Source organism: Jaculus jaculus, chromosome 12 (genome assembly GCF_020740685.1).
Source record: "Jaculus jaculus isolate mJacJac1 chromosome 12, mJacJac1.mat.Y.cur, whole genome shotgun sequence".
NCBI lineage: Eukaryota > Metazoa > Chordata > Mammalia > Rodentia > Dipodidae > Jaculus > Jaculus jaculus.
This window is the reverse complement of record NC_059113.1, coordinates 11,808,879-11,823,178: the sequence shown is the minus strand read 5'-3', so window position 1 is coordinate 11,823,178 and position 14,300 is coordinate 11,808,879. Positions and strand designations below refer to the sequence as shown.

Here is a 14,300-nt window from a genome sequence, read left to right as displayed (position 1 = left end):
CATTGAAAATATGTTCACACTGAGGGCAAGACCTGAGAAGACAATGGATAGTCCTGGGTACCATATACTTAAGAGACAGAATTACTAAATACTAGAGAGAGGCTGAGCTTTCTTACTGTCCTCTTCCATTCTCAGATCTCCCAAACACTGCCAAACTGTCGACTATTCTGAACATTAATTCATGTATAGAGATTAAGAACTGCCAATTTGGAGGAGTGCAACAGATGTTTTGACTGGCCATTTGTCAAGCATATGGAACACTAGAGAAATGGACCCGACTCTTTGATAACTCTCCAGAATTCTACAGACGAAGAGAAAACATTTGGATTATACCAATACTGAAAATTTGGAGGCTACATCTCAACTGTTAACTGTTTCCTTTCGTCAGTGATTCCACACCAAAGAAGTGAGAACTAAATGGAGCCAACTGTGAGTCTATTACCTTCGAGGATTTCTGCACCTGGTCCCCAATGTAGATCTTCCGAAACTGCTCAAAAAAGCTCAGCATGGCCAATTCGAGCTTCTCATTACCGGCTTGAGCTAATCGGGAATCTGTCAGGTTCATTAGCTGGAGCACCCTAGAAGAAGAAAGAAGAGAAACAATGATGTCTTCATATGGGCAGTCCTGACAATCTAAGCTATCTCAAAGTCATCAACTAGGGACTGGAGAGATGGCTCAGCAGTTAAGGCACTTGCCTGCAAAGCCTAAGGTATTCCTCAGCACTCACATAAAGCCAGATGCACAAGGTGGCACATCTCTGGAGTTCATGTGCAGTTGCTGGAGGCCCTGGTATGTTTATTCTCTATCTACCTCTTTCACTCACTCTCTCAAATAAGTAACACACATATAAAAAAATCATCAGGGCTGGAGAGATGGCTTAGCGGTTAAGCGCTTGCCTGTGAAGCCTAAGGACCCCGGTTCGAGGCTCGGTTCCCCAGGTCCCACGTTAGCCAGATGCACAAGGGGGTGCACGCATCTGGAGTTTGTTTGCAGAGGCTGGAAGCCCTGGCGCGCCCATTCTCTCTCTCTCCCTCTATCTGTCTTTCTCTCTGTGTCTGTCGCTCTCAAATAAATAAATTAAAAAAAAATTTTTTTAAAAATCATCAACTTACTGGGTGTGGTGGCACACGCTTTTAATCTCAGCACTTGGGAGGCAGAAGTAGGAGGATCGCTGTGAGTTCGAGGCCACCCTGAGACTACAGAGTGAATTCCAAGTCAGCCTAAGCTAGAGTGAGACCCTACCTCGAAAAACAAAAACAAAAACCAAAACAAAACAAAAATCATCAACTATGCCTCCTCCCCTTATCTCTACACCCTGTGGGAAACATCTTCTCTACAGGCTTTAAACTCTAATGAAGGTCTAAAGTCTCCACTTGGGCTTAAAAGCAGTGGTAAAATGCTATTACACAGGGTAATGGTTTTCCTGGAACTTCTGAGAGACTCTGGGTGGAGTCATTTTCTGCATTCCAGTTAATTTATGCAAATGAGGAAGAAAGGACTAGCCCAATTGTTCTTTTCTTTTTTCCTTTTACATTTCCAGGGAAAAACAGGAGATGTACTACCTATAATATCAACCTGTACTACCTATAATATCAACCCTTCTGCTCTACACACTCTCCCCCAAAGAATTCAGAGAGGTGCTAGGCGTGGTGGCACACACCTTTAATCCCAGCATTTGGGAGGCAGAGATAGGAGAATTGCCATGAGTTTGAGGCCACCCTGAGACCACACAGTGAATTCCAGGTCAGCCTGGGCTAGAGTGAGACCCCACTTCAAAAACAAAAACAAAACACAAAGTTTTCTGATAGGGCTGGAGAGATGACTTAGTGGTTAAGGCGTGTGCCTGCAAAGCCAAAGGATCCAGGTTCGATTCCCCAGGATCCTCATTAAGCCAGATGTACAAGGTGGTGCCTGGAGTTCATTTGCAGTGGCTAGAGGCCCTGGTCTGCCCATTCTCTGCCTCTTTTTTCTCTCTCTCAAATAAATAAATAAATAAATAATAATAATAATAATAAGGAATTTATTATATATATGTAAGTAGCAGAACAGATCAATGTGGTGAAAAAGCCTAAGTGAGGTCAGGGGAAGAGATTGAGTAAAGGAAAGGTGGAGGGAGGACTAATCAGAATCTAAGAGGATGTAAATAAATCATATGGAAACCTATGTTTTTGGACAATGGAACACACAGGAGCCACAGATTGTTACTAGAAAAATTTCAGTGCCAGAGATGGGATATCTTCCAGTGATTTTTTTGGCCAGGGAGGTCCCTGATGCCCCTCAAACATTACAGGCCATTGCCAAGGCCCTTGGTTTCCCACCAGGAATAGATGGTAAAACCTTATTGCTGAAGACTCCACATATTTGGGCTGCAAAGTCACTGAGAAATCCTGCTGGAGCTGAGCTGAAAACCTCTTCCATGTAGACCAGCTCACAGAACGCTAGAAAAAGCCATGCTGCATGCAGTTCAATGGCAGAGAGAGAAATCACCAGTGAAGATATCCAACAGTGGACACTGCAAGCCTTATATATGTGGCCAGCCAGGCCAAATGAGCCAATGGGTGCAATAGTGGCACATAAGGTATGGGGAAACCAACTGCCCTCTAATTGGACTGGAGGTCCGCTCCATGGGAGGGAATACAATCCTGATATTGAAATCTACAACAGGGGTAGTCATGATCCCTAGGGATGTAACATCTGCTGCTATCTGGCTAAATGTATATACTATGGTCACCAAACTGCCCAGTAAGCATTTCTCTTACTGCTTCTACCCATATATTAATGCTACTCTCACTTTCAGTTAGAAAAGCTTCTCTTTTCAGACGGCAGTGACCTTGGAATGACTGAGAAGGCACCATGGTGTGGAGAAGAAGTGACAGAGGAGTGCTCAGCACTGAAACATCTCTATCACACCTTCCAAGGCTCAGGGTCCATTGTGGGAAGAGGTGACGGAAAGAATGTAAGAGCCCAAGGAAGGGTAGGACTCCTTACAACGTGCTCCTCCAGACACAAAATGGCCTGGATATCCAGGACCTCACAGTGCCTGATACCACCTACACAAGACCATCATAATTGGAGGAAAAGACCATTACATCAAAATAAAAGAGAGACTGAGAGGGGGAGTGGATGTGATAGAGAGTAGAGTTTCAAAGGGGAAAGTGGGGTGGGGGGAGAAGGAATTACCATGGACTATTGCTTATAATTATGGAAACTGTCAATCAAAAAAAAAGAAAGAAAGAATTTACTGGATGATGAGTAAGAATGACATGATTACAATATGTGATTAGGTAGACCTTATGGCATATTATGAGGAAACTAGACTCAACCACTGTGTTACAACACTCAAGTTGAGAACCAGTTTTTGGTTTTTGCTTGTTTTTCAAGTTAGGGACTCACTCTAGTTCAGGCTGACATGTAATTCACTATGTAGTCTCAGGTTGGCCTTGAACTCACGGTGATCCGCCTATCTCTACCTTCCAAGTGCTGGGATTAAAGGTGTGCGCCACCACGCCCAGCTGAGAACCAGTTTTAAGACACATCTAAGCTGCATTTATATCTTGACACACTTGGTGTCACATGAGGGTAAAGAATCAGAACTAGGTCTTATATTTCATCCTTATTAAATCTTCCTTCACCTCTTTAAAATTATTTGAGAAAGAATGAGCCAACCTCTTTGACCTCTTTAAAAAGTGCCAATGGGACAATACCATGTAGACTTTTGTTAGGATTAAGGCATTCACGGGCAAAAGGACATCTGACAAACAAAACGGGGATGCAAAGAGACAAATGGGGATCCCCCCAGAAGAATAATAATTATACATTAAAAAGTCTAGGGAGTGATAAAATATAAATGATCAGGGGTTGCAGACATGGCTTAACAGTTAGGTGCTTGCCTAAGATGCCTAAGGACTCAGGTTTGATTCCCCAGTGCCCACATAAGCCAGATGCACAAGGTGGCCCATGCGTCTGGAGTTCTGATTGCAGTGGCTAGATGCCCTGGAGCACCCATTTATCTGCCTCTTTCTCTCAAATAAATAAATAATTATTCACATGTGCTCTAGGCACATGTCCTCTCTAGGGCAGATACCTGGTCGTTCATTCTGGCCCTTTTTCTATGTACATTACCCAGCATGTACACAGGTTCAGAGGCTGTGGACTGCCCGCTGTCACCACAGAGGTACATAAGCAGATATAAGTATTGTCTTCCATATGCCGTAAGGAGAGTTTTATAAAACCACTGATTATAAGGTTGTTTTCTTTTTCTTTTTCATTGTTATTCTTTTATTTTCAGTCAGCATGTCAGGTAAGAGCTCTTCCATAGAGTTGTAGCCCAATCCTTTCTTCCATTTTTAAAATTTTAAGACAAGATCTAAATTACTCCGACTGACTTTGAACTTATGTTCCTTCTGTCTCTGCCTTCTTTCTTCTTTGGCTTATTGAGGCAGGGTCTCACTCTAGCTCAGGCTGACCTGAAATTCACTATATAGTCTCAGGGTGGTCTTGAACTCCTGGCAATCCTCCTACCTCCGCCTCTCCAGTGCTGGGATTAAAGGTGTGTGCACACTTGGCTCTGCCTCTGCCTTCTAAGTAGCTTGGGTTATAGGCCTGTACCACCAAGCTGATTTTTAAAATGTGTTTAGAAGCTGAAGAGATGGCTCAGCCGTTAAGGTACTTGTGTGCAAAGTCTGAAGGCCTGGGTTCAATCCCCCAATTTGCACATAAAGCCAAATGTACAATGTGGTACATGGGTCTGGAGTTCATTTGCAGTGGCAGGAGCCCCTGGTATATCCATATTCATTCTCTGGTTGCCTCTTTTTGTCTCTCAATTCAATATTTAAAAAGCATAGTGGAATTATTACTGTTAAGAGGGTAAATTACCCTGGAAATCAAAACATTTCAGAACTTATGACTTTGGGTTCATACAAGCTCCCCCCCCTCCCCCCCGAGGTAGGGTCTCACTGTAGCTCTGGCTGACCTGGAATTCACTATGTAGTCTCAGGGTGGCCTCAAACTCACAGGGATTCTCCTACCTCTGCCTCCCGAGTGCTGGGATTAAAGGTGTGAGCTACCATGCCTGGCTATTAACTTTTTTTTTTTTTTTCTTCGAGGTAGGGTCTCACTCTAGTCCAGGTTGACCTGGATAGTCTAACTTTTTATATTTCTTTAGTAAATTTTTAGAAACTACTAATTATGTTGTTTTTTGCCTCCCTTCAACTTAGAAAAGTTCTTAATAAATTTTAATATTCAATGGTTTTAATAAAAGGAGAATCACACAGGACAAAATAATAGTATTTTGTAGCAGGACAGCATATGGCTAAGAAATCTGAGAGGCTATACAAGTTCTATAATTCTACTTTTGGTGACAATGAGGAACTTTCAGAATTCTGTTAGCTCTGTAAAAGCAGCCCATATTATATATTCCATATAATTCTCAGATATTGTCCTTAAATACCTCAGTTACTCCCTGCAATATTTTTTTCCCAATTCTGTGTCCATCATTTCCTTGCTAAATTTTTTTTGCATGTATGTAGTAGTATGCATGGCATGGTGTGTGTGCTGTGTGTGCAGTTGTGTCCCCTGTATGTGTGTGGAGGCCAGAGAAGAGTGGTGAGCGTCCTCCTCTACTGCTCACTCACGTTTCCTTGATAAGAGTCTCTGGTTCTGGAGCCTGCTGTTTTATCTTGAACCCTGGTGAATTCTGATCTGTTTTCCACAGAACTGAGGTTACACACGTTCGTGGCCATGTCTAGCTGTTTATGTGGTTCCTGAGGAATTGAGCTTGGGTAGACTTAGGCCCCTCAGACCATCATGTTTATTGGGGAAGTGCTCTTAAACCAATGAATCATCTCTTCAGCCCCTAAAATGTCTTTAGTATAGGTCATAGGCAGAGTTCTAACTGCCCAAGGCTACAATCTACACATAGGGAAGAAAGCATCAACAGGGGCTCGCCAGGAGCTAGGGAGGAGCCAGAGAAGTGGAATGGAAGGTTTCCATGGATGATACCTACCGACACACGAGCTCGCCATCCATAGCATCTTGCTCATCAGTGCTGGCAAAAGAAACCCGGCCACCAATCACAGCTCCAATGATGTAAACCAGCCATGTCAGCCGTCCTGTAGCAGGAACAGGACTCATCAGTGTTGCACCCAGAAACAACGTTACAGAGAATCCCCTTAGTAGGAGCTTCCTCATCTCAAGAACGCTGTAGCACCCCGGCCAGTCTTACTCTTCTTACGCGGGGCTACCATTCTACGTGGGAAACTGATCAGGTAACCAACATTCCTACATTACACAAGTCATTATTTTTAGGGTGCAGTACTCTTTGGAATTAAAAACAAGCCATTGCAAATAAAATTTCAGTTGTTTTTCCCGAGCCCCTCGTGGCATTATTCACTGGCTCATTTTGTACACATGGAGGTAACGGATGGCGAATCTTTGTGTGTGTGTGTGTGTGTGTGGGGGGGTGTCGGAAAGGAAGGCAACAAGGAGTGCAGGGTATCAACACCACCTCTGCAGAGCAAGAGCTCCTGCGTACTGCACTTACCCTCCTGCACTGCAATGTCCACTGGGCTGGCGCTGGCACTCTGAAGCAGCTCTTGGTAGGACTGGGCTGACTGGTCGAACAGCTGCACAAGGAGTGCACACGTCTTCTCGTACTCACAGCGCCCAATGGTGGACAGCTGGTCTAACTGCTGCTGGACCAGACCTGTATCCTCCAGGGGATCTTCCAGGCCATCCCTATTCCCAAAGAAAGGAAGGCAGCCCTCTGAAAAGATGTGCCTGCTGCTTTCTGTAAATCAGCAGCTTTCATTCTCCTTAATTTAGCCACAGTTTCTGATTTTGGAGGCCTACATTCCTCCCAACACTAATTTTCCCCAATAAAGAATATTTAAAAAGTCAGAGGCAGATAGGTTTAACCTAGCTTCAATTAGTCAGCTTTTTGGTGTTGACACTCCCATCAAATTCCCTTCCTTGAACACCTGTCTGCTTTGTGCCTCGCCATGTCATGCTTCTCACTTCTCTAGGCCCTGGGAGCTTAATGTTTTGTTTCTTTCTGATTTTAGCAAACTGTGGGGCTAAATACACACTTCTGTAGCTGAGGCTGTTGTGGCTAAAAAATGTTTAAGGATTCAGGAACTTTCAGATTTGAGGAAGGCAGTATGACACTTGCCCTAGGCTAAGCAAAACCCTGACAGGCCTGTGGTATATCAATCAGTGTTCCTATAGCAAATGTATGACCATCAGAACAGTCATACTAGAGCTGGGCGTGGTGGCGCACGCCCTTAATCCCAGCACTCGGGAGGCAGAAGTAGGAGGAGCGCTGTGAGTTTGAGGCTACCACGCTGAGACTACATAGTGAATTCCAGGTTAGCCTGGGCCAGAGTGAGACCTTACCTTGAAAAATCAAAAACAAACAAACAATAACAAAACAAACAAACAAACAAACAAAAGACCCAAACAAACCAGAATAGTCATACTAAATATATTTTAAAGAAAGTCTGTAAGTGGTCTAATATTAGTTTGGCTGATATCAAATTAAAAAAAAAATATACACACATATATTTTGGGTTTTTTTCGAGATAGTCTTACTCTAGCCCAGGCTGGATTAGAATATAGTCTCAGGGTGGTATCAAACTTATGGTGATCCTACCTCTGCCTCCTGAGTGCTGGGATTAAAGGCATGTACTACTATGTCCAACTTTTTTTAAAAAAGCATTTTTTTAAATTATTTATTTGCAAACAGAGAGAGAGAGAGACACACACACACACACACACACAGACAGAATTTGAATGAATGAGTATGGGCACATCAGGACCTCTAGCTTCTGTAAATGAGCTCCAGATGCATGCGCCATTTTGTGCAACTGGCTTATCGTGGGTCCTGGGGAGTGGAACCTGGGTCCACAGACTTTGCAGACAAGTGCCTCAACTGCTGGGCCGTCCTTCCAGCACCATTTTGCCATCAAGCAAATTTTGGTGTCAAACTATGAAAAAGCTTAACTTTATATCTTGGATTTCAGAACTGCAGATAAGGAATTATGGCTCAATACCAGGTTCTGCCTTATCTACTGGTTGCTAGAATTTACCGTCTTGTCCTTTGGTGAACTCTGTATTGTTCTGTTCAAGTATGATGCAGCAGAACATTAGCAGCTGGCTATCGTGTGTTTACACAGCTATATTCAGTGTCGTATCTTATTAAGCTTAATTCTCATAAGAACCATGGGGTAGGTGTATTATTATTTGTAGGTTACAAAAACAAAACAACAACAAAAAAAAACAAACAAAAAAAGGAAATAGGGAAACCTGTCCCGAAGCACACAGCTATTAGTAGCTGGCTTCCTGGACCAAGAGGCTCCATGCATGTCTCCATCCGCCAGCACTGCCTCTTGGATCAGCAGAATAGGACAAATGTTTCAACAAACTTCATGAGCACTCATATTTTGAAAACAACTCATCATAAACAGTGAAGACTAGAACTGAAAGACAATTTAAATGCCCATGACTCTGAAAAAACTAAGGATGTACCCTTAAAAATCTCAGATCCTCAAAATCCAAGTAGATTCCCCTGAATTATAGGCAATGAAAAAATACATGAAAGCCAGCTGTTGTAGCTCAACACTGTAATCCAAGCACCTGGAGATGGAGCAAGGAGGCTCACCATTCCTTCAAGGCAGCCTGGACTACAGAGGGAGTTCCAGGTCAGCCTGAGCTACAGAGGACCTCTGCCTCAAAAAAACAAAACAAAACAAAACTACTTAAGAAAGGTACCTAAATGAAGATGACTTCATTTAATATAGGTCATTAAAAAGAGGCCTGGCTTTTCTTTTTAAATAATTTTTTGTTTTTATTTATTTGACAGCAACAGACAAAGAGGCAGAGAGAGGGGGGGGGTAGAATATGGGTGCGCCAGAGCCTCCGGACACTGCAAACAAACTCAATGTGTGTACCCCCTCGTGCATCTGGCTAATGTGGGTCCTGGGTAACTGAGCCTTGAACCTGGGTCCTTAGGCTTACAGGTAAGCGCTTAACCACTCAGCCATCTCTCCAGCCCATTCTTTTCTTTTTTAAATGTAATTTTATTGTATTAAATGGAAGTAGAGAGAAGGAGAGAGAGGGAATGAATGAGAGCAGGTGTGCCAGGGCCTAGTGCCATTGCAAATCAACTCAGACACACATGGACTGCTTTGTGCTGCTAGCTTTACATGGTTACTTCAGACTTTGTAAGCAAGCACCTTTAACCACGAAGCCATCTCTCTGGCCCACCTGGCAGTTCTTTAGTTAAAGATTTCTGATCTAGTTAGTAGTCAGGTCAGAGAGGAACTCTCTGTTAATACACACAATTAGCATTCAGCTGCCTGAACTCTTTTTGTCTTCTAGCATGCTCTGAAAGACTAGTTGGTAACTAGACCTTGTAGCGTTTTTTTCACCCCCTTATTTCTTTAGGAGCTCTCATTAAGCACGATAACATATACATTGTAATTCTTAACACCTATGTCCTATAAGCGTTTCTCATGCTTACAGAAAAAACAGTGGCAAGGACAGCGTTGGACAGATGTGCTTTCTATTGAAAACTGCTACAGATGTGAAAAGGAGGACCTGAATAGCATGGAATAAAAACGATTCTTTCAGACTTTAGGCTCTCATATGCTATTCTGCTGAGAGAAAGGGACAGTCACAAACACTATTAGCTCCAAAAGGACTTGTGTTAACTTTCCCTTAGCCAATTGGGGGTCTGATTTTTAGTCTATTTGACACGAGGTTACTGGTAAGTGAATGAATGAGGTGATCCAAGATTCCTTACCTCAGTATGATGTGCACAGATTCCAAACGGGATGTGATGTAAGCTTTGGTAACCTCAGGTGTGTATGTTTCCAGCATGTGGGGCTCTGTAGCTTTGACATATGGCACAGAAGCTGCCAGCCGCTGCCAGAGACTCAGGAGATAGTGCACACTATTTGGAGCGAATTCCCAGTGCTAAAGATAACCAAAAGAACAAAAGGTGTAGTTTTCAATCCTGCACACAAAGTTCCAAGCCATTTAAGACAAACACACACACACAAAATACAACACAACACAACATACTTGGTTCTATCTGTGTATGGCATCTGGTTGAAAGTGGTTACTAGTATTTCAGAGATTAAGAATTTAGTGTCAGGCACACCTTCAATCCCAGCAGAGATAAGAGGATCAATGTGAATTCCAGGAAACTCTGAGGCTACACAGTGAATTCCAGGCCAGCTTGGACTAGAGGGAGACACTACCTCGGAAAAAGTTTAGGGTCAGGCACGGTGGTGCACACCTTTAGCTCCAGCACTTGGGAGGCAGAGGTATGAGATTGCCTTGAGTTCCAGGCTGGCCTGAGACTACATAGAGAATTCCAGGTCAGCCTGGGCTAGAGTGAGACCCTACCTTGAAAAACCATAAAAAGGGCTTGAGAGATGGCTTAGTGTGCCTGCAAAGCAAATGATCCTCAGTTTGATGCCCCAGGACTCATATAAGCCAGATGTACAAGGTGGTGCATGCATCTGGAAATCAGTTGCAATGGCTGGAAGCCCTGGTACGCCCATTTTCTTTCTCTCTGTCTGCCTCTTTCTCTTTGTCTCTCAAATAAAGAAAGAAAATACCAAAACAACAACATTTGTAAGCAGATGGTTCTGTGGTGATGTGTAACACAAGGAGAAATGCATCAAAGTGGCTCTCAAACATGCACACGCAGGAGAACTACCGAGAACTCCTGTAAAGAGAGGTGTGAGGCTTAGGTGACAGCTCAGATGCTAAAGTGCTTGCCTTGCGAGCATGAAGACATGAGTTCAATCCCCAGCACCCATGTAAAAATGCTGGGTGGGATGGCACATGCCTGTAATTCCAGTGCTGGTAAGGGTCAGAGACAGAGAGGATCCCTGGAGCTTGCTGGCTAGTCAGTCTAGCCTAATTGGTAAGCTCTAGGCCAATAGAAGACCTTACTATAAAAAGGTGAATGGTATTCTTGAGGAAGACACCCAAGGTTGACCACTGGCCTCCACGTGCACCCATATACACATGTGCATGTGTGTGCCTGTGTAGCATGCGCTCGCATACGCACGCATGCACACACAAACACACACACACAAAAAGAAGTAGATGTTATAGTTCCACTGTGGACCTAGTGAACCAGAAACTGTGGGGGCAAGACTCAATGAAGCACTAGTGCTTTCTCTCCAACTTTCAGATGATCCTGACCTGTCACAGTCACGGACCCAATGTCCTACATGACATAACTTAGAGAGGGCGGTATCTTTATTAATTATTTTTCTGCTAGCTCCCTGCTCCAACTTTTCAAAGAGATGATAAAGGAATTCTTGCGCTTTCCCTGTTTTTTTTTTTTTTAGAGTAGTGGGGACTGAACTAAGGGCCTCATGTGTGCTAGGCAAGCACTCTACTACTGGGCTATATCCTTAGCCTTTCTCTCTCTTGAAATTAAAGATTATCCTTATTTAAAAAAATATTTATTTATTTATTATAGATGGGGGGGGGTGAGAATGGGTGCGCCAGGGTCTCTAGCCACTGCAAATGAACTCCAGATGCATGTGCCACCATGTGTATGTGGCTTACATGGGACCTAGATAATTGAACCTGGGTCCTTAAACTTCCAAGGCAAGCGCCTTAACCGTTAAGCCATTTCTCCAGCCCAACGACTGGCCTTATAATATCCACATGTTCCTCTCAGCATATTCCTGGAACGTTTTTTTCCTATTGTGCTGAAGCTCCAACTCAGAGCATCACATTTTTCAGGCAGGTGCTCTACTACTGAGCTATACCATTTCCTCCTTATACTGCCTTATACTCTTAAACGTAAATGAGCAGGCTGTGATAATAACTAGGCTGTCTTATACTTGGTTATTTTTTCCCCTCCATGGTGCTGGGCAACAAACCAGAGACTCATACATATTATGCAAGTGCTCTACTACCAAGCCACAAGCCCAGCCCAAGAATCTTTATAAAGTTAAAACCAACAAGCAAGAGGAGAGAGCCCAATATTTAAACAGAAAGACAGCAATCAAGAACAAACCTGTAGGCTGGTCACTGTGAAGTTGGCTATCAATCGGATGACCTCAGGGTAGTTTTCCACCTTCACCAGTTCTCCCAGCTGATAGTTACTCTTTAATCGGGCCAGTAGTCTGCAAAACTCATGGTAATTGTTTGGGTCTGATAAACTCTGGAAGCAGCATGGGAGGAAAAGAAAATGAAAGCTGTGAATGCTGACATGGCACAGGAGGGGGACTCTAGTGCTCAACTTCTAGGCTGAAGATCATGATTCAGAATGACACATCTGTACAATGTTTAGAAACGAGAAAAAGTCACTTTATAAAGGTCTGCTTATACTTACCTCAACTGTTGACGATAACCACCTATGTAATTATTAGCCTATCAAAGAGGAGCCTAGAGGGACTGCACTTGCCTAAGGTGGTACAGTTAATTAGTGGCAGAAATAGGCACCTTATTTGACATGACTGGCTTGCCTGTTTCACAGATCAAAGGAAATCTAACAAATTTTTTTACTCAAACTGATCACTAAGCATAGAATTGGAGGTTGTAATACAGACAAAGCTATACAAATGTTTCACATATTTACATCAACAATTACTATATTAACTTTAGTCATATATTAGGATGTTTATATATTTTAACATACAATTACACCATGTATTATGAAAACTTAACTTTAATAATCATATCAGTATATTTGTGTTTCCTGATAAAATTTTTCTATTTGTGACGAGGACAGACTTGTGTTGTTTACTGCTGTAACTTTGGCAAATCATAGAAGCTTGATACAATTTGTTGAATTACTAATGAAATTTTTAAAGAAAGGGACAGAAATAAACATTTTCTTTTTTCTTTTTTTTTTTTTTTAGGTTGTGTCTCACTATAGCCCAGGCTGACATGGAACTCACTCTGTAGTCTCAAGTCGGCCTCAAACGCACAGTGATTCTTCTACCTCTGTCTCCCAAGTGCTAGGATTAAAGTTGTGTGCCACTATGCCCAGCTCAAAAAAATTTTTTTTTAAAGAAATAAGTATTTTAAAAACAGACTGCTGATTCCGCCCTCTATCTTTCTCTCAAATAAATAAATAAAACATTAAAAAACTGCTTTCATTATTTTTTTCTATTACATAGAATACTTTGAAAATAGTAGGTATTAGCTGAATTTTGGGGGCTTAAAAAAAAAGACAAGGCTGGGTGTGGTGGCGACTGCCTTTAATCGCAGCACTTGGGAGGCAGAGGTAGGAGGATTACTGAGTTCGAAGCCACCCTGAAACTACAAGTGAATTCCAGGTCAGCCTGGGCTAGAGTAAAAGTCTACCTCAAAAAACCAAAAAGACAAAATGAGCAAATCAAGTTATGAATTTGCTCATATATATTAAAGAGAAATGTTTATCTTCCAACCTAAAAATAGCTCTATTCATTTTATGTTACTCACATTATTTTTAAATGTGTTAAATAACAAACAGAAATCATTAGGTTTTAAATTTCTTAGGAAAGTAACTAGTTCTTTTGTATTTACATATCAAAGTGACCCTTTGCCTAACAACTGCATTTTTGGAGTGGGAGGCCCAGAGCCCTTGCTGGGGCAAGTGATGGACAATCGTGACTCACACATATTTCCAGAGGGTTGACAATGAACTGTTTCCTGGGACTTCTGCCTTCAGTGGATTTCTACCATACACTAAGGTGAGACATATATACACTGTCAGAAATCTTACCTGTGGGTTTTCCAGTATTCGTTTAACACCATCAACAAGATGAGAGAGAAACTTTGCCCTCTCAGCATTGTTAAATAGGGATCGTCTGACTGAGGCAATCTGTACTAAGCAGGATAAAACCTGAAAGCAAGGCAAGACACAGATACACTGTTCAGCAGCCATTTTCACCAGCCCCTTGTAAGCTTCATTAGGATATCTCAAACAGCTTTATGAAAGAAAAGAGCACCTGATCTGCATTCCTCATAGGAATGACCTATGGTTACATTTAGCCTGGACTGAGATAACAATCTTTGACCACCTCATGGTGTCTCTGATTCTTGCTCATAATATTTAAAATATTGAAAATATTAAGCAATTTACAGTTTCAACAAAGCCTGAGATTTATACTTTATTTTGGGAAGGCAGAGGTAGGAGGATCACCGTGAGTTCAAGGCCACCCTGAGACTACATAGTGAATTCCAGGTCAGCTTGGGCTAGAGTGAAACCCAACCTTGGAAAAAAGAGAGAAAGAAAGAAAGAAAAAGAGGCATTGCTGAGCTGGGCATGGTGGTGCACACC

General features: G+C 42.5%; 1 protein-coding gene across 2 annotated transcripts in view; it reads right to left on the bottom strand.

Moving 5' to 3' along the window:
- The window catches only part of Xpo7 (exportin 7), a 45,868-nt gene that overhangs the window by 19,167 nt on the left and 12,401 nt on the right, over positions 1–14,300 (bottom strand). For both annotated transcript variants that reach the window (XM_045130995.1, XM_045130996.1), the window contains exons 9-14: positions 13,743–13,862; positions 12,048–12,194; positions 9,801–9,973; positions 6,543–6,736; positions 6,006–6,111; positions 443–578 (exon numbers count right to left, since the gene is read on the bottom strand). In XM_045130995.1, the coding sequence (XP_044986930.1) occupies positions 443–578; positions 6,006–6,111; positions 6,543–6,736; positions 9,801–9,973; positions 12,048–12,194; positions 13,743–13,862 (876 nt within the window). The remainder of the gene's footprint in view (positions 1–442; positions 579–6,005; positions 6,112–6,542; positions 6,737–9,800; positions 9,974–12,047; positions 12,195–13,742; positions 13,863–14,300) is intronic.